The 26,286-nt window shown below is 38.9% G+C and overlaps 2 protein-coding genes across 4 annotated transcripts; one reads left to right on the top strand and one right to left on the bottom strand.

The window, feature by feature from the left end:
- Nucleotides 1-384: 384 nt before the first annotated feature.
- On the top strand, nucleotides 385-12,050 carry LOC112194594 (PH, RCC1 and FYVE domains-containing protein 1). Of its 2 annotated transcripts, XM_024334814.2 has the most exons (9): nucleotides 385-901; nucleotides 1,954-2,040; nucleotides 3,308-3,397; nucleotides 4,400-4,480; nucleotides 4,779-4,970; nucleotides 5,051-7,123; nucleotides 9,463-9,609; nucleotides 10,393-10,769; nucleotides 11,593-12,050. In XM_024334814.2, exons 1-9 carry the CDS (start codon nucleotides 833-835, stop codon nucleotides 11,723-11,725), a joined length of 3,249 nt encoding a protein of 1,082 aa, XP_024190582.1. In that variant the 5' UTR covers nucleotides 385-832; the 3' UTR covers nucleotides 11,726-12,050. The 2 variants fall into 2 exon arrangements, with proteins under 2 accessions (XP_024190582.1, XP_024190587.1); XM_024334819.2 differs by lacking the exon at nucleotides 3,308-3,397.
- Nucleotides 12,051-13,565: 1,515 nt separating this feature from the next.
- Nucleotides 13,566-20,329, bottom strand: LOC112189283 (F-box protein At3g54460). Of its 2 annotated transcripts, none has more exons than XR_005802099.1 (9): nucleotides 19,685-20,329; nucleotides 16,354-18,840; nucleotides 16,049-16,262; nucleotides 15,665-15,952; nucleotides 15,520-15,579; nucleotides 15,290-15,437; nucleotides 14,928-15,042; nucleotides 14,687-14,833; nucleotides 13,566-13,981 (listed from the first exon to the last, which is right to left on the bottom strand). XR_005802099.1 is itself a non-coding variant. In XM_024328588.2 (9 exons), exons 1-8 carry the CDS (start codon nucleotides 20,164-20,166, stop codon nucleotides 14,690-14,692), a joined length of 3,921 nt encoding a protein of 1,306 aa, XP_024184356.1. In that variant the 5' UTR covers nucleotides 20,167-20,329; the 3' UTR covers nucleotides 13,566-13,981; nucleotides 14,687-14,689. The 2 variants fall into 2 exon arrangements, 1 of the variants encoding a protein (XP_024184356.1); XM_024328588.2 differs by having other exon boundaries at nucleotides 15,307-15,437.
- Nucleotides 20,330-26,286: the final 5,957 nt, after the last annotated feature.

Below are 26,286 nucleotides of genomic sequence, written 5' to 3'. Positions count from 1 at the left end.
TTCTTTGCATACACCGATTGTATAATAGTAATAGTTATATTTAAGAGAATTCATCAGTTACACGATATATGTCAAACAAAACACGGGAAAATGTATCAAAATTACTCTTGAAATATAAAAAAAATTTATAAAACAATTACAACAGTTCAGCTTAATAGTAATATAAAATTATCATATAGAAAAATATAAAAAAAATATATATATATATATATATATAAAAACCCTATGCCCGTTAATTTGTTTGTATCTGGTCGTGGCAAGACGCCAGTGGATGATTGACCCAAAAAAGTCATCGTTGACTATTCAGCTCTTTCCCAAAACAAAAAAAGAAAAAAAAATATATAAGCAGGAGTCCTACGCCACTCCAGGAGATGAATCAGTCGCTTTCGAGGCCATCACTCCCTCACTCTCTCTACTCACTCAGATTCTCTCTCTCTCTCTCTCTCTCTCTCTCTCGCTTTCACTATTTTTCTTTCCCTCGCTTTCCCCTCTCTCTCTGCCCCTTTCCTTTTCCCCAGAGCCCGATTTATTCCCTTCCCACACAATCAATCAATCACAGCTTTAAGAGCCTCGGATTAACCGAGAACCCCAGAATCTCGGGAATCACAACACTCTCTCTCCCTTTGGCCACATTCTCTCGTCCTCTACCTAACCTCCTCACCCCCATTGCTCTCACCTCGATTCAGACACCTGCAATTTCAGCTCGCCTCCGACGGCGGCCACTGAACCGGTCTCAATCCACGGCGGCGATTGCGGTTTTTCTACAAGCTCAGGCAATGGGAGCTGCCGTGGAGGCTAGGGTTTCGGCAGGGAAGGCTCGATTGAGTCGTTGATGTTGCGCATGGAGAGGATGACTGCCGATCAGGCGAAGGCGGGCCCACTCGAAAGGGACATTCATTTGGTAAATTTTCCTTCTCTCTCGAGCTCAGTTTCGCTTTTCGAGTTGAAATCGGTGGTGATTGTTGACTGAGAAGCTTCAGATATCATCGTTTTTTTTTTTTACTTTTACTTTTACTTCGTCTTATAGGTTTGGTAGTTTTTCAGTGCTGCTTAGTTTTGTTTGAGTTTGGACTAGAGCTGTATTGATGAAATACGTGAGTTAGATATGTTAAAATAGCTTATGCTGGCATTAGTGTTCTCAATAAGTTAAAATTATAGTAGATTATTGAATGACAAGCTTCGGATATTATTGTTTTTATACCTTAAGCTGCATTGATGAAATAGGTTACTGAAATTTGCTTAACATGACTTATTTTCGTATATAAGCTAGTAATTGCACTCTTAATAGCATTTCCTGGAAAAACTGTATGGTTTCAGCGTGCATTATTTAGGGTTTAGGGAGCCGTATATACACCTTGGATTGTGTTAGTGAATCCTATATACACCTAGGAGATAACTCAGGTGTTTTTGTCTACATTTCCATATGACATTTATGGCTGCGTGGTTTAGTGAAGAGATATGGAAAGAAAAAGTAAAAGAAAGTTCAATGAATGGAAAAAAAAAAAATGATAGTATAAGACTGCAACCACTTTGCAGCAAATGGAGTGATTGACTAATATCTAGTGAACTTGGGTGAAGTTGCTTGATGGCTAGAATAAACTTAAACTCGATGAACAGCTTTGTACAAATCCATATATGGAAAGGCTTCACATATGATCAAATGAAGTGACATGATATCATATTGGTAAAAGGCAATAATTGTCTGACTTCACTTAAATAGACGTGGCATTCCTTACTTCTTCAGATGGAAAGGGAAGGCTTCTTAGATACGCTCAATATGTTTAATGTTTGGGTTGGTGCTCCTTGTTTTAAACAGTGTAGAAAGAGATCCCCACTAAATCAAGTTCTATGGTGCTTTTTTTATATTGAATTTTTTTTTTCAACACAATTACTAGATTGCAAAACATCTGGAGTTTGTTCTAATTGATGTTCTCTGTTCATTCTTCAAAACAGGCCATCACTGCTCTAAAAAAGGGTTCACAATTACTGAAGTATGGACGCAGAGGAAAGCCCAAATTTTGTCCTTTCAGACTGTCCAATGTATGTCCGAATGAACTTGAGATTAATAAAGTAATCTAAGTGTGTTGTCATGTATGTTCTTCTTTGTTGCATATTGCATATTGCTGTTGCTCTTGTGTTTCTGTTTGATTAGTGCCTTAAGATCGGTTGTTAGTGCAATTTTTATTATTATTTCTTGCTTCACTTACTTTGTATTGTACTGTATGACATGTCAAAAGGGTTATTCTATGAAACATTTAACTTCTTCAAAAGTCAAACTGAAATCAGCTTCTCGTCAACCAGGAGAAAAGTAAAACTTATTGATGAAATAATAAAATTTCTATATACATTGTTATTGTGTATGTATGTCAGATTCTTAGCCTGCTATGTTTAAATCAGGACTAACATTCAAACATCATTCTCCCTAGTTAATGGTTATGATTCATTGTCTGGCAACATAATATGTAAGACTGTGTGGCTGAGGAAAAACTGCTACCTGTATATATTAAGAAACACTGACAAGGATACCTCAAGGCTGGGACTAGGTACTTCCAAATGAGAGCCAGAACCGAAAGGTTTTGTCTGACTAAAAGCCTTAACACATACAGCAAAAAGTGACGCATGTTCTTAGTTATCTGGACGCTATGGTTCCCCTGATCTTATAAATTGCATGAATGTCCAACTAAGTGATCATCTACTGATAGCCTGACAGGTGATATGCTGCAAGAGTAAGATGGGCAGGCCACATATGTGAAAGCCAATATCTGCCATCACTCTATAGAGTTAGGATGATATCGTAGATATTCGTCTATTTCAGCAATACCTGCAGTAATGTGAGATGATACAAGTCCTTTGACATGCTGCTTATAGGAATAAAAGGGAAAAAAGAGCATGAATAGGATGACAAAACAATGAGATCATTTATGCTCAATAAAGAAGTATTCCTGCAAAGAGAGACTCCGATAGATTTGGCATTGTTTCAGTAAGAAATTTTAGACAGCGCGAAACATGCTCTCCATACTGCTTGAGGTTCATAGTTTTATATGCCTTTTCATTTGTTAAATCTAGGATGCTTTGCACGTTAGTATACCTGGCCATCTTTTGGGAAATTCTTTTATTCTGAGCTACACGGTCTTTAAAAATTATTACACCTTCATGATCATTTTATAAAGCTGTTAGCCATTTTGTACTTATGCTTCCTGTGAGGTAGTTGTGTTGTTGCAGTTTCTTGTGATGTGGTAGGCATTATTCTTACTGTGAATTTCCTTTTTCTTCAGTCTTGATTTGAATTTTTCCATTTTACTTTCAGGATGAATCTGTTCTGACATGGTACTCAGGCAAAGATGAGAAATATGTTAAACTAAGCCATGTCTCTAGAATTATACCTGGCCAACGCACTGTAAGTTCTTCATGTTGAGATCGCTTGCACCTTTTTCAAATGGTGAACACGTCCACAAGTATTTGATAGCTTTGCAAATGATAGTTGTAGATCTGTGGCATTTGATTCAAATGCAACTTTTAGCTTAATGTACAATAACAACAGTTAGTAGCATGGCCATAGCATGATTAAATGTATTTTCTGAATGAGTGAGCTTCAATGTTGCTTTAGTATGATTTATGCTTGGGTTAACATGTGAAGGAGGAGATAACGTGTACATGTTATTTTAATCAAAGTAAAACCTACATTAGTCATAAACTAAGTGCCATATATAACTGATCCCAATTGCTCAAAAGAACGGGAAAAAGCTCAAGAGTTCTATACCATAATTGATTATTTCACGTACTGAATGTATTGTAGCCAGGCAACCTGGAAAGGAGGAAAGGTTTATACAATTTTGGGCATATTTCTTTGCTTACCCTTACTGTGTAGGAAGTTTAAATATTTTAGCTAATGTGAGGCATAGTTATGAGTTTATTTATTTATTTTTTTTGCTTACTTGCATGCTTGCATAAGTTCCTTGTTGTAGATGGTTGCCTGCATGGCCTATCATATAGGGTCATATGATAGGGCTATTTATATTTTCATACAGGAGGGGGAATGAGGAAAAGGTGCATTGCACCATGGCTTCAGTGGTAAAAGGGTGGGGTAGCTGGTGTTGTCATTTCCTAAGCTTAGATTAGAATTTTGGTAACTTGCAATTATAATGTTTTAGTTGTATGCAATTCTGAATATACCTATTCAATGTTTGAGTTTTTACGTCTATCTACAGTGGTCTTTTTAGGTGTTTGATCTTGCAAGGAAAGTGATCTTTGATTCTTTGTAATAACATATGCCCTTATGTTTATGTTATGTTTGCTTATGATGATGATTTTAATGCTGTAATACCCATATATTGCTTTCTCCTTCATTTATTACTTGTCACATGGTAACAAAACATTCCTTTATTTGTATATACTGCAGCCAATCTTTCAAAGGTATCCTCGGCCTGAGAAGGAATATCAGTCATTTTCTCTTATATATGATGACAGGTCTTTAGATTTGGTAAGCATCTTATTTGGTGGTGACGCCCTGCTATCTGATTCTTTGGTGTTCTGTTTCCTAGCTCAACTAGTCTTTCCCTTAATTTTGTGAATTTTACTATTGTCGCTGAAAAGTATTGATAACCTTCATTGTAATTTCTGTTTGTCTTCTCAAAAATTATAATTTCTGTCTATTTCTCTGTCAAATCTTTTCCGCTGTGTGGTATTAACTGTATCAATAGTTTGTTATTATTGCTGGTGTTCTTCAATAAACTTTGTTTACTAATTTTGTATACTTTGATGCTAATTGCTTATACCAGATATGTAAGGATAAAGATGAAGCTGAAGTCTGGTTTACTGGTCTAAAAGCATTAATATCACGTGGCCTTCAACAGAAGGGAAGAGCAGAAACGAAAAGTGGAGTTACCTCTGAAGCAACTAGTCCAAGATCACACACGCAAAGAAGTTCTCCTTTGAGCTCTCCATTTTGTAGTGGTGATAGTTCACAGAAGGTGTTCTATTTTTGTCTCTGTTGTTAATACTGTGTGTAACTGTAATATACAAGTAAATTGTCTTCTTGTGACTAATGCAGGATGAAGTGGAACCCTTTCATCCTCATGCTACAGCTGAAAGCCCTCCTAAAGTCCATTTGGAGAAGGCTTTATCAGATGCCATGTTATATGCCCTCCCTCCGAAAGTTCCCTTTCCTTCAGATTCTGCTTCTGGCTCATTTCAGTCTCTGTCATCAGGAGGCTCAGATGGAATGAATGGTCGAACAAAGGGTGCAGGGACGGATGCCTTTAGAGTTAGTTTATCAAGTGCAGTTAGCTCATCAAGTCAAGGCTCTGGTCATGATGATGGTGATGCTTTAGGGGATGTTTTCATTTGGGGGGAAGGCGTAGGTGATTGCATTTTGGGTGGTGGATTACATAGAGTTGGTAGTTCTTCTAGTTCTAAGACGGACTCTTTTGTACCTAAAGTCTTGGAATCTGCTGTTGTACTCGATGTTCAAAGTATAGCTTGTGGGGGAAGACATGCTGCTTTTGTAACCAAGCAAGGGGAGGTATTTTCTTGGGGTGAAGAATTAGGAGGCAGACTCGGACATGGTGTAGATGCTGATATCTCCCAACCAAAGCTCATAGAAGGTCTCAAAAATCTTAATGTAGAATTTTTAGCCTGTGGGGAGTACCATTCTTGTGCAGTAACACTCTCTGGTGACATATACACATGGGGTGGCAGTACTTCTAATTTTGCCCTCCTTGGGCATGGGTTTCAATCGAGTCAGTGGGTCCCAAAAAAGTTAAATGGACCTTTAGAGGGAATTCATGTCTCTTCAGTTTCTTGTGGACCATGGCACACAGCCGTTGTGACCTCTGCTGGTCAATTGTTTACTTTTGGTGATGGAACTTTTGGTGTTCTAGGTCATGGGGATCGCAAGAGTATATCAGTTCCAAGGGAAGTTGAGTCCCTTAAAGGCCTTCGTACTGTTCGAGTAGCTTGTGGTGTTTGGCACTCCGCAGCAGTAATTGAAGTAATGGTGGGATCATCAAGTTCCAGCAACTGTTCTTCTGGGAAGCTTTTTACATGGGGAGATGGAGATAAAGGTCGACTTGGGCATGGTGATAAGGATGCAAGACTTGTGCCCACTTGTGTTGCTGCTTTGGTTGACCCGAACTTCTGTCAAGTTGCGTGTGGACAAAGTCTGACTGTTGCGCTTACAACAACTGGCCATGTTTACACAATGGGAAGCCCTGTTTTTGGTCAATTAGGGATCCCTCAAGCTGATGGGAAACTCCCCCGCCGTGTTGAGGGAAAGCTAATGAAGAATTTTGTTGAAGAAATTGCTTGTGGTGCTTATCACGTTGCAGTCTTAACTTCGAGAACTGAAGTTTACACTTGGGGAAAGGGTGCAAATGGTAGATTAGGTCTTGGGGATACAGAGGATAAATTTTCACCAACATTAGTTGAAGCTCTAAGAGACAAACAAGTCAAAAGTATTGTTTGTGGCACTAACTTTACAGCAGCCATCTGTCTTCATAAATGGGTCTCCGGTGTCGATCAATCAATGTGTTCTGGCTGTCGCCTTCCGTTTAATTTTAAAAGAAAAAGACACAACTGCTACAATTGTGGACTTGTATTATGCCATTCATGCAGTAGCAAAAAGTGCCTCAAGGCTTCGATGGCACCAAATCCAAACAAACCATATCGAGTTTGTGATAATTGTTTTGGGAAACTCAGAAAGGCCTCTGAAACCAACTCGTCATCTGGCTCCGCTTTGAAAAAAGGAAGTAATCAGGGATTTACTGAACTGAGTGAAAAAAAAATTAAAGATTTGGACACTGGTTCATCCACAAGAAACAAGAAACTAGATTTTAGCAGTAATTCTGTTGCTCCCTTTCCAAATGGCATTTCTGAGCGCCGTGCATTCAGTGGGACTAAATCTTTCAACCCAGTATTTGGATCTTCCAAAAAGTTTTTCTCAGCTTCTCTTCCTGGATCAAGAATTGCTTCTCGAGCAACATCACCAACATCGAGACGATCTAGTCCACCTCGTGCCAAAACGCCAACCCCTGCTCTCTCAGGGATCACATTGCCAAATGTTGTGGAATATGCTAGAGGGACAAATGACGGTCTAAGTGAAGAAATTATTAAACTAAGAGCTCAGGTATGTTTATTTTCCCTTTGAATTTCAATGATCTGTGAAATTTTGTTTTTAGTTGAGTTTGTAGATTACCTTCATTTAAGTTTCCTGCACTTGTTATTTGGAGAAGAAAAAAGTGTACAATTTTTCCGACTTAACTGGGCTGGTGGTCTCTGTATCTTGTATGCAACTACTTAAGTGATATGTAAATATCTTTTTACTAATTATATCCTGTCATTGCTGCAAAATAATTCTGATCATCATAATGGGTATGGTTCAGATTTTTGTTTGGCCACTAGTTCAGTTTTGTTTATTAAGAGTAGTGTATGTGCTGTCTTCTTCACTGTTGTTTCTGTAGAAAGTTATTGCTTCTATTGTTATGTGTTGGAAATTGGAATTTGACATTATACATGTATTAATAGGTTGTTCAGAAAAGAACACGTATTAGTAAGTTCATATATGAACAATTCGGATTATGCTAGCTGTACTGAAGTATATTGTGGGTGGCGTTGAGCCACTTACTATGTATAAAGTGATCATGTACTTGTTAAAATCAGAGGGAATCAAGATTGTTTTATTTTTAGTTCTTTTTACTTGTTTATTATACGCTAGATCATTCTTTGTCACATTTTTGACAAACTCTTGACAAAAGAAAATGCCTTACTCTTATCTGGACACTCCAAATCTGTAGAGAGTTAGTGTAATTTGTTCATTTCTCTGATTACTAACTGCTTTTCATCTGTTTTGGTTAGTGCTCGAACTCCATTAATTTAGTTAATAATTCACATAATCATCAATTTCTCACACATTTTTTTTTTTAGAATGAATTTCTCACGCATTCAAATATATCTGAATGGATATCTTTTGTAAATCCTGAACATACTGCAAATGTTATAGGGATGTACTTAAGCTGGCCTTCCCATATGTTTATTTCCGCTGCCATAGTGTAATTGTCAGTTTTAATTAGTCACTTACTTTTGGCATCTTAATTAATTAATCCATAGGCAAAGAAAGGTGAACTCCTTATTGCTGAGCTGTGGGTCTTCCGGTTTGTGTAAAACTGGTATGGGAAAGGGGATTATTTCCCCCATATTGCTGAAAAAACAGCATCAGAATAGGTTCTTGGGGCAGTTGCTTCCATTCATCCTTTTGTTTCATCTGACTCACAAACCCAGAGACACGAGGGCTTTCTCTCTTGATCTATTCCTCCTAGGGATAGCTTTGAGCTGTTTCCTTGCATAGATCCATGTTTGAGCTTATTGTTGATTGCAGTAGGGTCTTGGTGAAGGGTAAAGTTGCTATGGTTGCCTAATTTGGTGGCTGCAAGCCTGCAAGTTGAACCAGCAAACTGTGGGAGTGGGTTTACGATAGCCATTTTAAGCTCATGTTCTGGGTGAAAATAAAAATTGTTTTGATAAATATAGTTTTTGAGTTTGGGAGTGGGAAGAGCTGGGTATTCTGTGGAAGAGGGTTTTCTCTTTAACCTCTCTTGGTCTTCACTTCATTGAAATTCAGGGAGAGCTCTTATGTTGCTAGTTCTTCTAATCGGAGAGCTGCTGTTCTCTAGTTTTTATTAATCTCCTTGTTGTCTGGTTTTCCACTGTTTTTTTTTCTTTATCTTGTGGATTCTTTCTATCCACTGTTATGCTGGGGAAGAGCTGGGTATTCTGTGGAAGAGGGTTTGCTCTTTAACCTCTCTTGGTCTTCACTTTCATCGAAATTCAGGGAGAGCTCTTAGTTTGCTAGTTCTTCTAATTGGAGAGCTGCTGTTCTCTAGTTTTTATTAATCTCCTTGTTGTCTGGTTTTCCACTGTTTTTTTTTTCTTTATCTTGTGGATTCTTTCTATCCACTGTTATGCTTTGTACAGTTTTTTTTTTCATTAATGATCTTTGTTTCTTATCAGAGTAAATGACGGAGTAAATATCTTCAATAATTTTGCAATATCTCTCTCTAATGTATAAAGCTCTGAAATTTAAATAGCATGACAGAATTTTTTATTTTAGTTAGATTGTTCACTCTAAGAGGAAGCTGCCCTTCTATGGTATATGTAATATCTGCGTGGACTTAGAATGTCTTTATAACCATTGATATCTTTATTAACTGCACAATAGGAACAAATAGAAAGGAGTGGGAAGGGTCCCTACATGTTGTTGGAGTTTTCTCTACTTTATGGATATTATGTCACCATTAATATAATAAGTCTCCGAGCTATGTGTTACAACATTGATTATTTCATTCCAAGTTAATCTGGAGATTAGGTTTAGAGATCAGAATTCTGGTTTGATCCAGTAAAATATGCAATTTTACGTTGAGCACCACCTGCAATCATTTTGGTTTTCCACTAATCAATTTTATGTTGTAGGTTGAAGATCTTACTCGTAAAAGTCGAGTTCAAGATACTGAGCTGGAAAGAACTACCCACCAATTGAAGGAGGCTGTCAAAGTAGCAGACGAAGAAACTGCAAAATGTAAAGCAGCAAAGGAAGTAATTAAGTCGCTTACAGCTCAAGTAGGTTTCTTCCTCGTGCTTATAGTGTTTATGCAGAACCCTTTTACTCATATATTACAACAAGGAGGGATGCATTCTCATCAACTTTGAAGCTGTTTGCATTTAGATAGTTCAGCGTTTTTACATTAAACAAAGAGGGTACTGAGGTTTATTTGACTGACTGACTAAGGAACTTTAATCAAATCAACCTCATTCAAGTAATTAGTGCAAGCTTTATGTGATAAACTTTTAGGGTCTTACCAATTATGTGGCAAATATTATTTAACAAAGAGAATCAAATATACTAATAATTTTGTACTTCAAAATTATTTCAACTCCTCAATTTTGTAGGTCTGAACCAACAATGTAGAATATTAATATACAACCATTCAATAACTTATACTTTTAAATTGTTTTAACTCTTCAATATATTATCCTACTAGGACTCTCGTGCTAAATTTTGAGTTTTGAAAGGCTGATGTATTGTGCCAAGAAATATAAATGGAGAGCTGGTGTGAATTAAAAGTAAAGATTACTGTGTAGGTGTTACGAAAAACTTTCGTCAAGTACTGCAACTTCTACCCTATCAGAACTGCACTATACTCTTTATATTTCACTCCAGGATGACATTATGTTCTTCATGGTTTGAGTAAGCAGTGCAGTTACTTAACCACTCACAAAAAGCCTTTGATTCTAGTAGAATACATTAATTTTGGAGAATGCAATTTGCTCCTTTTCTTTTAGCTAAATGACAACTGTTTACGTAGGCTAATGTGATTGAATGACTCATCTTATTTTTGATAGTTAAAGGAAATGGCTGAAAGGTTACCCATTGGGACAGCAAGAAGCAGCGACACACGTCCATTAGGCTTTTCTAGTCCTACCCATGACGTTTCTACTACAGCCATTGAGAAAGCAAGCAGTCCATTGACCTTCCATGAACCACATTCAATTGCATCAAATAGCCTGGTGGTTTCTAATGCATCAAGGATTTTGAGTAATCATGCTTCAAATCCCACTGAAGTGGCAAATTCGGAAGCAACTACTAGGCATAAGAACAGAGGAACAAAAGCTGAAACCACAAATGGGGATGAATGGGTTGAGCAAGATGAGCCTGGTGTATATATTACCTTGGTTTCCTTGCCCACAGGAGTCAAAGATCTTAAGCGTGTCCGCTTCAGGCATGTCTCTTTTCCTAATTATTTCATTCACCCAAATTTGAAGAAAGATTCTCTGGAGCTGTATTTAATGTTTGTTGGTTTGTTATAGCTGCATGCCACAAATTAGGATCTGTCCTATATATTAGTGGGCTATGAAACTTGCATGTTATAACTACACAGACTTGCCTTGAGGTTTAATATTTTTACATAACTCCCTGCATTTATAGAATTTATGTAAACGCTCGTGTTTAATGCTATTACGTGTAACCTCTAGGAGAAACATTACCAAACTAATGAATACAGTGCAAAGCCGAAAACATTACCATGTTTGTGGAATGAACCGTTTCAAAAACAAAATAAAACAAAAACAATATTTGGGTACTTTGAAATTCTGTTAATTCCTCAATTCTATTAGTTTATTATTCTGACTGGAGAATTTAGGCAATCATAGTAAGGTGGCATCTGACGACGCCAAACCTAGGGGTTAGTTAGTTTGCATTTGTAACCCAAACTTTCATCTTACAAAAAGGATTTCCAATGAATTAGGTATTTCACTTTGTTGTCTCTTCATTGCAGTATACCAGTGCTCTTATTCACTTTTCGTGGATTTTAAGCTTCATGTCATAGGCATTCTGCGTCTGAATGTGACATGTTTTCTGATCATATGTCATTCCCACTAAAATGGATCCTGTATGTCATATCATCTGCTTAGCAATGCATGTATGTTGTCTTAATAATGTAATGACTTCTATGTCCCAAATTCTAATAGTAATAATCTATTTCTTCCCTTGGATTGTATCAATTATTATAATAGATTAATATTTATGTGCCTGATTTCTTTCAGTCGAAAGCGGTTCAGTGAGAAACAAGCGGAACAGTGGTGGGCGGCAAATAGGACTAGAGTATACCAGCAGTACAATGTTCCTGTGGTTGAAAAATCTAGTATTCCCATAGGAAGAGAAGGGTTAGCTCATTGAGCTGCTAATGTCAAGATGTTATTTGGGGAGAAGAGAAGGGTTAACTCTTTGATTGACCCACTCATCGTTTTTCATTGTAAAGAGGTATGTGGGAAATTTCCTCTTCCCTCGAATTTTGTCTTTACCCTTCCTATTCTTTTGCCATAAATTTGGTATTTGGTATTCCTTTGGAGGGAAGAGTAGGTAGGGTGTGTAAATTCTTTGTAAGTAGCTTTTGGATTTCAAATTCAAATAGCTTTCCTTGTAAATCCCTACTCGAGAACTATTTACATAAAAAGCTGGAAAAAAAAAAAAGGTTAAATACAACTGACAGAATTGTTCATCATGCTTTGTTTTGTTTACTATGAAATGTAAGGTGGAGCCTTTTCAGTCGCATTGTTGATCGGGTGTGATTCTACCCTATGTTTAACAATCTCACTTGGTAAGTCTAGATGCATGAACACGGCGTAATACTAATATAGCTAAAGAGTGACTCTTTTGCCAGCATGTAGCTGATGGGACATCATTTGGGAACATCAGAGGCATGCTAATCCTAACAGCAGGGATTGACCAAAAGGAGTCCATCTGTGACTTCGTTGTTCTCCCCATACATTTTTCAAGTGACTAACAAGGAGGACAAAAACATTAAAATATGCAATATCATGCATCTCCATCGAGCTACCAACAAAAAAGAAAAAAGAAAAAAAAGTCATGGTTCATGTCACTGTTTTTCTGCGTGATTTCGTTTGATTTTCTGGCGACCACAATTGGTCGCTTCTCCATCGGTGTTCATCTTTTCTGCCTTCATGCCTCACATTTGGCTAGGCACTGTAATTTTCTGTTGTCATGAAACTTGTGGGTAAGGGCCATGCCTTTAGTTTTCTCTTCGGTATACTTGAGCTTTGATGGAAATTGCGGCCTAGTATTGGGGGAGGAATAGAATCGAATGAGGAATGAGGAAGAGGAAGAGAGAAGACGAAGAGAATAGAGATTACGAATAGGGTGGCGAAGGATTAAGCGGAGGTCTAAAATTTGAATTTCAAACGCAAAACTAAAGTGGTAACCCACCGGGAGAACTTAAACATGTTACTTGTGGGAAGAACTGGTCATCAGAGGCGATCTCTGATGTAAATGTAGTTCAGCAAGAGGTTTCAGTCAGCTGATTAAATTAATTCTCTTAAAAATGAATGTGGATGCCTCTTGGGGCAAGACTTCTCCAACTAGTGGTATTGCTGCTCTTCTTCGTGACTCTTCTGGTCATCTAATAGCAGGATCGTCAAGTGTCTCTCCAAGCAATCTCTTCTACGGCGGCTGAAGCTTCTTGAGGGTATTTCTTTGGCTTCATCTTTATTTCTTGATTCTGTCGAGTTGGAATCTTGATTCTCTTCATGTCATAAAAGCCATCACTTGCCCAAAAACTTTTCTATGGATTGGTCAGCTGCTCCATCATTCATCAAATTAAGCCACCTGCTGCTCTTGGTCCAGTAGGACAGGCTAATCATGCAGCTGATCTTGTTGCTTTCAAGACTCAAGAGGATGTGCCCGTTGGATTGGGTTAATCACCTGCGTTCCTCTTTATCTAAAATTCTGTTGTACGATGCGGCCCCTGGAGTGGTCTGCTGTACTCCTTGATTCTTTGTTGTTTTAAAATAAGTTCTTTTGTTTGTTTCAAAAAAATAAAAAAAACAAACCAACCTACCTATGACTCAATTTATATACAATCCCTCAGCTTTGTGAGATCTAATTTGCTCAACTTCATTTTTCTATTTTTCTTTTCTCCACGTTTATAATCTCCTAGGACCCTCAAACAATATGTTTTTCACTTCATGCAGAAAAGTGAATGGAGATGGTTTCCATAGAGTACAAGCACATTCATCAATGACACCTTTTATTTCATGGTAACCAAAAAATAAGAAAATTTTCTGAAAGCTGCTCAGAAAATTTTTATCAACTTTTTTCTAGCTTTCTCTTTCTATAGATTACACGGAAAGCTATTTTTCATACTTACAAATAGTGTACAACCCTACCTAATCTTTCACTGCAAAAGAATATCCAATACCAAAGTTATGGCAAAAGAATATCCAATACCAAAGTTATGGCAAAAGAATATCCAATACCACATTTATGTCAAAATAATAGAAGGATGAAGCTGGTTGGGTCAATCAAAGCCTTTGGCAGGTCACTGAACCACCGCTAACAGGAACAATGTACTACTGATGTTCTTGCCCTATTTGCTGCCGCCACCGTTCTGCTTGTTTCTCACTGAACTGCTTTTAGCTGACAGAAATGAGGCACAAAGATGTTAATCAGTTTAATGCCAGGGAAGAAAGGGACCAATATACATATCCATGCAGACAAAAAATGTAAATGAAATGAAGCTTGTACGGGAGTATATGCTTAATATTACAAGTTAAATCCAAAACATACTTTCAATAATTTACACCACCCTAACTAGTCCTCCTTGGAGGGAGATGACACCACATTTATGGCAAATGAATATAAAGGAGAAAGACAAAGTCAATGGAAGAGGCAATAAATACCACTTTACAGGGACAGAATTATCTCTTTCCCAATTTGACCGCAAAACAGGCAACAGTATTTTAATTGCATAAAAAACTTAAAAAGGTTATAGGACTAAAATCTGATATGAACCGGTCAAGTGTTGGAGTAAAAACAAAAAACCCATAAATTCTACTTTCATCATATGATCACAATTACTGATGTCCTATGAAGAAGGAAGTTTTGGAGGACTGAGCAAGAACCAACCAGTGCTGGAGCTGTTCATTTAGAAGCATACATGCAACTAGTCCTTCACAAAATTTGACTACATAAAGTCAGATTCTGGATTGTCCCATCTCTAGCCAATAGCCATATAATTTTTAACAAGTGACAACAACAATCTTAACATGGAACGATGATTGGTAGTCCAAATCCAGGCGATAACTACACCAATCATAGCACTGTCAAAAATCTTGCACATACCTTTTACATCTGAGGATTTGTCCGTACAAATCCAAGATGAGAAAGATAATTTCTGTCAGCAAAATCATGTAAGGAACGTTGAGTTCGTGCCCCTTGGTCTGATTTTCCAGCCTCTTCCTTCAAAAATCTTCTGCACTCATCAGAATCCTATAACAAAGAAGGAAACATATAGCATGAGAATCACTAAAATTTGAATTTCAAAAAGAAAAAAACATGAAACCACATTGTGAAATATGTTTACCTGTAAGAACTCCAGCATTTGCTCTTCAATAGTGCCACGCATCGCCAGAGTTTCCACGTGTACAGGACGAGTAGCACCCATCCGATGAGCACGACTAATGACTTGTTCCTCCATGCTAATCAGGTATCAACCAACATAAAAAATCAGTATCATATGGAAATTCAGTATGACACTATTGTATTTGTAACTTGTTGAAAGCATTATTTTAGTGAATCAGATAACTGGTATCTGGTCCTTTGCAGGTTAGAACAGAGAAGGTAACATTAATTTCCAAATAGAATGAATTTAAATATATTATGGATGCATGACAGATAAATATAGCATTCAAATTTTGGTAAATAATAAAAAGCACATGATATTACCAAAATAGGACGCTAACCTCCTGTCCCATATTGGTTCCATTAAAAATACATGCGTTACAAAGCTCAAATCGAGACCCAATGCAGCACTTCCATCCATCAAAAGAACTGTGCAGCTAGCATCATTCTGGAAAGTAGCCAGTGACTTCATCTAAACAAATGAAAGTGGATTAATTTACACAGGCAAAAGATGAATTAATTAAGAGTAAACAAAACATAAAATAAATATATACCTTGTTGCTAGAATGCATTGGACTATACATCCCAGCATATTTAATACCAGCAATGGTCAACTGGACAGAGAAATTGTATAAGAATCCATCACTTGTACAAAGATAATCACATAAAGCCAGGAAAGGTATAGTATAAAACAGTCACCTGCTGCTCAATGACATGGATATGCTCAAGAAATTGAGAAAAAACCAAAACTTTATCCAAATTTGTTTCATGAGTCTTGGCATCCCTTCTAAAGCCATGAACTTGTATCAATTCTTTTGAATCACCCATCTCAGGCAGGGAAATTAGATTTTTGGTGTCCATGGGACTATTCTCATCATTTGAAGGGCATTCAACTTTGCTATTAGCTTCCTGCAATGCTTTCAATCTCCTTACCAGATAAGAGACTTTACTGCTAGATGTTGACTGCCAATCCGGATCCCAGTCATCCTGCACAAAAACCAAAAGGTAAATATCTGTAAAACCAAACATAAATAACAGAATGAAAAGGAAAATACTTCAACTCATAAAGAGAGCTGAGCATGCCTGTTTATACGAGGGTTGTAGCTCAATAAGATCCTTGGGAACAGGCCACTTAGGATTTGGATTTTCTGGCCGAGTGAGTGTATCAGGAGTTTCCATCTCATATAAGTTGCCACAGCCAGGGTAAGTACACCTCTGACTGTCCAAACCAACACAGTCGAGGCACAAAAGATGCTTGCACGGCGTAATGACAGGTAAACGACACCATTCCTTGCATCTAACAAAACAAATGCAATCTCTGATCAGTACACAAACTTCATAGGGAAAAGTCTAACTAAAAGGGAAAAGTGTACGGACAATAATATTACCTGACACAGTTGCCACCATAAAGAATATTATATCTTATAAAAGCATACTCCTCTGACATGGGATGTAGACCCTTTTCAACTAAAATATCCATTGTTTCTTGAATATCTTCGCCAGCATCTGTTACTTTTATATGCCCGGCCACACAGCAAGATAGCCTAACATTTTTGATAGTTGTACTTCGAAATTTCCACTGCTTTCGATTCAGAAGACTCTCAACATGAGAATCATCATTCCAGTCAGCCAATAGTATATTGCGCCTAACTGTCTCTACCAATTCATTATAACTTCTGGCATGTTCCTCAGCAAAATCAAGAAAAGTAGCTTTCTTGATGCAGGGTGGAATAGTCTGCAAATCTATCTTTCTAGCACTAATCATGCACCTATGTAGTAAATGCAACAAACGTGATCGTCCTTCTTCCATCTTTGCTTCAAAAGGCCTAAGAATCCCAGCTTCCCATGACTTATAGTTCCGCCCATAGGATTCCTCATGAAGGAACTTGAGCAATGGTTGAAGGTGTGATAGTTGACTATTGGGTGTATTAGGAGTCGGAGTTCCCGTCAATATCCAACGGTTTGAAGCCATCAATGAAACTGCCATTTGCATTTTGTTTGTCAAGCTAAGACTTTGGCCAAGGGTATGCCCCTCATCTAACATGACTCTAAGCCAATGCACTTGCATCAGTGCACTTTTTTTACGGGGGCCCCACTCTGCACTCAAACGACTGAATGTTGTTATGATAACATCATAGTCCCATGCCAGACTGTGTGCAGAAGGCTTCTTATGGTCACTCCACACATAAACTCGCAGCTGACCAGGCCTGACATGCTTCTTAATTTGCGTTTCCCAGTGATCAACTAAATTTGATGGGACAACAATTAAAGTTGCTCTTGAAAGATACCGCCTCACTGAGTTCAATGGCACAGATAGAGCAATTCTGAGAGCAGCAACATCAAAACTCATGTTGTTAAGACTTCGTGGGTAACACCATTTAATAACACCCTTTTCTACCCTTCTTTTGAGACCAAATGCTTGAAATAATTCCTGAAACGGATAGGCATCACCCAACTCTACACAAGAGCTTACAAAAGGACTTCGCAGACCAACTGTCTCCATTACTGACAGCTGGTCAGAAGAAAGTTTAGCCAACCAAGATAGGGCTTTCTTTGTAATAGAATTTATCAAGGCATACCTCTCCTTAAGCACACTAATGAAAAAAGAAACATTTTGTTCCTCCCCTCCAGCCGTTCCCTTGGTGTAAAACCCTAGTAAATGCGTTATTGGCTCAGAATTATCATAGGATTCTTCAGGAACACTACAACTCTGGTAGAAAGGGTCAGAATTCATGCTACAGAACCATGGCGCGCTAGCATCAGCAATACTACTTTCTGGAAGCTTCCGCCACTTACGGCATACATCACACTGAACCCAGGTGTCATTGGACAATCTACTTGAGTTTTTTCCAGCCTTTGTTTGTTTGGGATAGCTGGATGCTCCTTGAAATGATGGCAGAAGATCTTTTTTTATGCCACTTAAGCTCCTACTGCACCGAACCACACACACTGCTGAATTAGAGTATGCAGCTGCTGGTGTTTCCATTACTTTGCCAGGACATGAATTGGTGAATCCTGGAATTTGCTCATCAAGAAGTAGCCTGGCTCTTTTAGATCGGCAGTATTTGGAATCGCCAAGACCATTTTGAGCTTTCTGACCCATATCCCTCTTTATTGGGAGCATACTACTACCAGCCACGTCATCACCATCAAGCTCATAATAACCACATTTCTGGTCTCCATTATGTGTACACCAATTCACTTGTACCCCATCTGGAGGAGTTGCCAGAGTTCCTTGTGTCTTCAGAATCAGTGAAAGAGCAGTTATGGTCTTTCCTAGTCCAGGTTCATCACAGAACATTCCCCCATGAAAATCACTGATAGTGGGAGCTTCGCCAGTGACAATTTCTCCAGAAATAGTGTTAATACAGAAAGAAAATCCATCTTCAGTTGAGAAAGCCAGATACAATGGATGGGGCAAAACTTTAGCCTTTTTCTCACGTTGAAGCATCCATTCAACTGCTACCTGCTGATGAGGAAATAATTTAAGTTTCATGCATGGCATGATTGAGACAGCCAAGGTTCTCAAATGGCAACAAGTTGCAGACACCCTAACAAGGTCCATTGGGTTGAGTGTAGCTAGGATATTTAGTAATATGTCATCAGATATATCCCAAATACCAGCTTTACAGGAGTCATCAACTGGTTGTATTCTAGCAGAACTAGGGTTTCCTGTCTCTGCCACACTAGGTAAACTCTTAAAAATTTCATGAAGCTCAAATAGCTTCTTCTTTGAAGAATCAGTGAAATTATGATGCAGTTTGCAACCAAAAACATGACAGTCAGAAAGATTCCATATGTTTCTGCCACCTCCTAGATTATTTTCAAGATAATCTTTGTCAGCCAGCATTGCACTTCTCTCCCCCCAGTCAGAACTGCAAAATGATGTTCTTGAAGTTGTTAGAATTGGGTGGAAGACATAGAGATTCTCAACTTTTGGTAAATCAGAATCAGACAACTGCAATAACATGGATATATAATACAGAAGGAAAGACTATTCGATACACCAACAGCTGATTGCCTGATTAAGGTCAATGAAGTTGGTCCAGAAAATAATTCTAGAATACAACCAGTCATAACATACGCACACATCACCATAACATGAGAATCTAAAATGTACACACGCCTGGCAATGCTCTGTACTGGTGTATTGGAAACAGAAAGCACAACACATAGACACAGTCAACACGCCAAACTGCACCCGAGGAAACATGCATAAATATATACCATCCCTAAAAGTAAGCATCTTCTACATAAGAGCCTGTAGTATTTATATATAAATATATGCATGTTCAAACACTAGGCACAAAGGCAACAAGCACAAATTTCACCCAAGTAAATATGGATGTACAGCATCACATAGGACAAGTGCAAACCAATGCTGGGTATAATCTAAATAAGCATCCTTTAAACAAAAGTTTATTATTTTGACACTTTTCCAGCTTCAACTAATTCACACCAATGTGACACCTAGAGAGTGGCAAACTATCATAAAGTTTATATCTTTTCTTCAGGTAAAAGAGGCTCTTCCCTAGCTGTAAATTAGAATGCCTAACTAGTTCAGAGTCTTAACATTCCAGGATACTATTCTTTCTACTAAACAGACATAATGGAATCGAAAACTACCTAATCAAATCGAAACTAGCTAATCAAATCTCATTTACACACAAGTATAAACTTTAAGAAGGAAAATTTAGGCATAAGAAAGCAACAATGCACCTCAAGTGTCGAAACAGAGCCCCGGCAATAGACCGCGATTTCGGAAACTGCCAACCACACCATAACTCAATCGGAAGATAGACATCAACCAGCAGCACAGCCCTGAGTTGTTGCCCACCGACGCCGGCGGCCTCAACCCGAACCAACAAAGCATCGATCTTGATGCACTTGTTCATCACCAAAGCGTGAAGCTGGTGCACCACGCTTATGCTCCCATTCACCAGCCCTATACTCCTCTTCCTCGTCCTCGTCCTCCTCCCCAATTCCCCCTCGCATTGCTCCGAATCAGAGGAGTTTTCCGGCACCGGCGAGAGGACGACGGCGTCGTCGTTTTGGGATTTGAAACTGACGTCGGGAGCTGCGCGGAAGCGCGTTCCGAAGGGGAGGTCGGGTGGGTCCGCCGGGGAAGTGACGGCGAGAACGGCGTAGAGGAAGCCGCAGAGCTTGTGGTCGGCGAACGACGTCGTTGCGTCGTCGTCCATAATTGAATTTAAAAATTAAAAGGGTGTGTGGAAGGGAATTGGATTAGGGTTGCGATTGTGAAGGCGGCATTGGGATAATAAAAATTAGGGTTTTTGAATTGAATTGGATTTCAAAGGAGAAGATGACAAGGGAACCGAGACCGTTTCGGGTTCCAGTTTTGTCTCCGAACCTGGATTTGTTTGTTGGTTTTATTGGGCTAGTTTTAACCGTTTTTTTTTTTTTTTTTTTTAGTGGGCCCACTAACCGCACGTGGTTTGCGCTTCACAAGGGCACTGATGCTCGTCTCTCAAAAAAAAAAAAAAAAAGCGCACTGGTGCTCGGTGCTCGTAAGCTTAGGGCTAGCATGACTTATCACGCTAGAAGAAAATCTCTGGCTGCTAATGAAACATCTATCAAGAATCAGTAGGCTATTGAAGAAGCCATGAAAGCATTAACAGGAGGTGGATTTGAGGCTCTGTACAAGCAGACATAATTTTGCAGACTTATCCTAGCTCCTCAAATCACTCGCCTGTTATATATTTCTCTACATCCACCAAAAAAGTCGCCGGAACTCTTTACCTGTCCAATATTCACACAGCTTTTTGCAGCGACAGGCCCTTGTAATTCACGGCGCGCCTTCCGGTCAGGTGACTTGGAGCTTTCACAAGGTTATGGTGCCGCTGGCAAATGTTGTGACTATCAATCCAGTATGACCATTGACGGCCATGATTTTCTGATTCATGGGGTTTGTTAATTAGGAAAAAGCATCCAAGCAATATTTACTCATTGTATCTCCACTTTCGTAGCGTTTGGGTTTCCAGTCCGATCTCCCCTATATGAAAAGCCTGCCGGTGCTGAACATGATCATGATCACAAGAAGGGGGGTGACTGCTAGTACTGGTGTAGTTCATTGGAAGTGTTTTATCGACTGCTGAATTTGAGTGCTCTGCTTTCTCGTTTACATACAATAAGAGCATGTATGGATTTCATTGATTGTATTATTACTATTTCTTGTTTCATTTTGTGCTATACACACACACACGTCTCTGTACGTTTTAAATTTCTTTTCAAGTAATACTTGTAGTAAATTCTCTATGCTAGTGATGCTGTTCTGAATCGACCATACAAACTATGTGATGGAGTACTGGTATCGGAAAGAATTCAAAAGAGGAAATTATTAGATTTCTACCTGGGATAGAAGAAGCAAATCCCAAAAGAGATGCATTAATTCCTAAATTCATACTAGAAGATATATGAAGCTCGGCCAAGAACAGCAATCAAGGACCATCATAGTATTATGTAGAAGGCACTTCGGTTAAAGTAGCATGGGAATACCATTATGATGATCCTAAACAGCACTCATACAATACACTTTGTGCATATCTTTCTTAGTTTCAAATTTTAATGACTTTTTCTCAACATCCACACTTGATGGTGAAGTTACTCTGGCTGAAGTTGTCGGCCTCATAGAAACAAAAAGACGTTACATATATTGTCATTTTGACTAGATGAATACCTTTTCTATGTTAAGCTCATAATAAAACCCATAATCCAACTCACTGAGCTCAATTTTGAGTTTTGTAGAGCATTAAGTAATTTATTCTTCTCACTTGGTTACTATTGGTAATAAGGTGTGAATGTGCAGTGAGATTGGAGTCCGTAATCTAGAAGTGAAAGAGAATACTTAACTTATGATGTTCCTTTCTAATTTTGGTTTTGTTTCTTTTCTGTTTTGTTTTAAATTGGTCTGACAATTTGGATATTGTTATGAAACTGAAAAATTTATGTTAGTTGTTAGAGAGAAAGCAATTGATAATTGTTATACAACTTGAATGCAATTATACTACCCACAGCAGAGCGCGAGCTTAACACTATTAATACTGCTTTTCATCTTTGGTTGCTATATCCAGGGCGTGATATCAAGAATTCATTCAAGCTAACCAACATAGTAACGATGGTGTATTGTAAGTCCGAAGTACCGTTAGTCATTAGAGTCCGACTTCAACCAATTTTTCCATCCTAACATGAACTGAAGGGGTGTCATTCGGCATTGGGAAGGTAGTTTTATTGCTGCCTTTTCACGAAGGAATGAGTTTGTCACCTCCCTTCAACATATAGAATTGCTAGCCTTGAAGTAGGGTATTGAGTTCCTCCAAGCATTATGCATCTCTAGTGCTCTTATTGAGCTTAAAAACAATCTCTGCAACTACCTTCTCTGAGCAACAACACGACAGAGGACATCAAGATCAAGGCTCTCCTCAGGTGTGGTTTGCAGTTTAAGTGCAGTATGCTCCTAGACAAACCAATTGAGAGGCACACAGATTAGCTAGCCATAGCTCTGAAAATAATGTTCAAGTTGAATGGTTTAACTACGGTCCAAAACTCATTCAGTAGAAATTGTGTTTGGAATGCTTCAATTAAAATATATTCATCTCCAAAATAGGAGGTATATAAAGGGATACAAGGCTAGTCCTAATAGGAAAACATCTCCTACAATTATACAGAGAAACGTAATCTACATCTACAAGGAAAGTAAATATTTACAGAATATTCATCTCCAAAATAGGAGGTATATAAAGGGATACAAGGCTAGTCCTAATAGGAAAACATCTCCTACAATTATACAGAGAAACGTAATCTACATCTACAAGGAAAGTAAATATTTACAGAATATTCTACACTCCCCCTCAAGTTGGTGCATAGATGTCAATCATGCCCAACTTGGCAATCGACTTGTCAAACACTTTCCTTGACACTCCTTTCGTAAGAACATCCGTTAATTGATCTTCTGTATACACAAACGGGAAACAGATGATTTTCCTGTCCAGGTTTTCCTTAATGAAATGTCGATCTACTTCCACATGCTTAGTCCGGTCATGCTGAACGGGATTATGAGTAATTTCAATAGCAGACTTGCTATCACAATGCAAATCCATAGGCTTCTTGAGCTTACAACCCAAATCTTTCAACACATTACGAATCCACAACATCTCACAAACTCCATGTGCCATAGCTCGAAACTCAGCTTCAGCACTTGATCTAGCAACAACCTTCTGTTTCTTGCTACGCCAAGTCACAAGGTTCCCTCCAACAAATGTAAAATACCCAGATGTGGACCGTCTGTCCGTCTTATCACGAGCCCAATCTGCATCTGTATACCCCACAACCTTCATCTCATCCTTTTTTTCAAACAACAAACCCCTTCCAGGTGCCATTTTAAGATATCTCAAAATACGATACACTGCATCCATATGCTCCTCACTAGGATAATGCATAAATTGACTGACCACACTCACAGCATAAGCAATATCAGGCCTAGTATGAGAAAGATAAATAAGTCTCCCTACTAGACTTTGGTACCTTCCTTTATCAGTTGGAACCTGATCCGGATAGATGGCGAGGTTGTGATTCATCTCGATCGGTGTCTCAATGGGGTTGCAGTCAAGCATTCCGGTCTCAGTTAACAAGTCCAGTACATACTTACGTTGGGACAAAGAAATCCCCTTCTTAGACCTTGCAACTTCAATTCCAAGAAAGTACTTCAATTGCCTAAGGTCCTTTATCTCAAACTCATTAGACAGATACTCCTGTAGAGCCTCCATCTCTTTTGGGTCATCTCCTGTGACAATCATATCATCAACATATACTATCAGTGCGGTAATCTTACCTTGACTACGCTTGATGAACAAGGTATGATCAGAGTTGCTTTGTCTATATCCGAATGCCCTCATAGACTTGGAGAACCTTCCAAACCACGCAGGAGACTGCTTCAAACCATATAGAGACTTCTTCAACTTACAAACCTTGCTAGTATCGCAAGGCATATTTTTGACTCCTGGCGGCATGTCCATATACACTTCTTCCTCCAAGTTTCCATTAAGGAAAGCATTCTTCACGTCAAATTGATGTAGAGGCCAATCTTTAGTTGCTGCAAGTGAAATCAAGATCCGAACTGTATTGATCTTCGCCACAGGGGCAAATGTCTCTTCATAATCAATTCCATAGCGCTGGGTGTATCCTTTGGCAACTAACCTTGCTTTGTACCTGTCAATACTCCCATCCGCTTTAAGTTTTACAGTAAACACCCATCGACATCCAACCGTTTTTTTTCCAGCAGGCATAGTCACAACATCCCAAGTCAAGTTTTTCTGCAAGGCCTCTAATTCTTCATTCATCGCTTGAGTCCACTTAGGATCTGCCAAAGCATCCTGTACACTACTGGGAATAGATACAGTGGATAATTGATCAACAATAAGTGCATGTGACCCAGACAATCTATGGTTAGACATGTAATTAGCTATAGGATACTTAGCTTTGGTTTTGATGTCTGGCTCATATTGTTTCTTAGGAATACCCTTGGTAACCCTCTGTGATTTCCTAGGCTCAATATTATCTATCCCAGATGATTCATTAGAAAAGGTACCTGAGGAGGGACATTCGCAGCAGATTCTTCAGTTGATGATGTAGAGAAGGGGAAAAACTCTGGTAGATCGATGAGGACGCATTGAAGCATCATTTTCACCCTCAAGGCGCGTGCCAACTTTCTGCCGCGCAGTGGCTTCACTTTGGGGATCACATGTGACATGGTGTCGGTTGGCGTCCTTTTTGCTTTTCTCGCAAGTGGCGGGTCCCGTTGGTCTACCCAATAGTCCATTGCTGGGATTAAAATTTCTGTTCGCAGCATCTTTACTAGTCTTGCAGGTAGGGCCCACGGCAGCCTTTTCTGTCCCATTGGAGGACCTCACGTGGGCTTCTTTTCCGTTCCCACCATTCTCAGCTCCTTTTATAGTTTCTGTTTCGCAGGTGGAGGTCCCCACGACATCACCATGCATTGATCCACCATCACTTATTGTCTCTATTTCGCAAGTACCATTCATTGACTCACCATCACCTTGTTCATCTTCTTTTCTATTTCCTACTCCCCCTATTTCGATAGCATCCCCTGATTCATCTTCGTTCACTGCCCCTGTTCCGGTTTTAGTCGATGGTGGAGATATTGGAAAATTCCCAACTCCAAACCTTGATTCCAAAGCTTCTAATTCTTCAAACTCTTCAAATGCAAATAAATCGTGAGAATTTCCTTCACAGCCTCTCTTCCCCTGAAGGGAAGACTCGGAATCTCCCCCTGAAAAATAAGGCTCGGATTCACGAAACGCAACATCAAGAGAGATATGTATAGTTCCAGTTAAAGGATCATAACACCGATAACCCTTCTGAAATTCAGCATAACCAACAAATATACACTTACGAGCATGGGGATCAAGCTTGCTGCGTTGAGGCTTGGGAATATGAACATAGACTACGCATCCAAACACACGAGGCTCCAGGTTAGGTATGACGGAAGTGAAAGAAGTTTCTGAAGTTGTTGATGAGGGTTTTGAAATTCAATTACCCGAGAAGGAGTACGATTAATGAGGTATGCAGCGGACTTCACAGCTTCTCCCCAATATTCACGAGGTACATGCATGCCAAACAAAGAAGCACGGACGACTTCAAGCAACTGCCGATTCTTTCTTTCTGCCAATCCATTCTGTTGAGGAGTATAGGAATTCGAAGTCTGATGTCGAATGCCATGAGATTGCATAAACGCCTGCATAGGGCCATTAACATACTCTCCGCCATTGTCAGATTGGAAGACTCGAATAGCCTGTCGATACTGTGTAGATACCATCTTGTGAAAGTCTTTGAACATGGAACACACATCACTCTTGCTCTTCAAAAGGGACACCCAAGTCATACGAGTACAATCATCAATAAAAGTGACATAATATCGAGCTCCAGAGAGAGAAGGAATCTTGGCAGGACCCCAGACATCAGAATGAATTTTCATAAACGGAATAGGACTTTTATTAAAACTAGGTAAATAGGAAATTTGATGACTCTTAGCCAGTTCACATACATCACAACGAAACTCTGAATCACTGACAACCGAAAACAAATGAGGTTGCAGTTTCTTAAGATAACTAAAAGATAGATGACCCAAACGACGATGCCACAGCCACACTATTTCTTTAGTAGTCTCAACTCCATTGACCTGATTCACTTGTCCTAACAACTGTTGCTCTCCACTGTCTGTCAGATCCAAGTAGTAGAGTTTCCCCCTTCTAACACCATAACCAAGAATCCGCCGAGTCAGAATG

This window comes from Rosa chinensis, chromosome 1, assembly GCF_002994745.2.
Source record: "Rosa chinensis cultivar Old Blush chromosome 1, RchiOBHm-V2, whole genome shotgun sequence".
Classification (NCBI taxonomy): domain Eukaryota; kingdom Viridiplantae; phylum Streptophyta; class Magnoliopsida; order Rosales; family Rosaceae; genus Rosa; species Rosa chinensis.
Note: the sequence above shows the minus strand (reverse complement) of the source record. Positions and strands in the feature narration are given on the sequence as shown.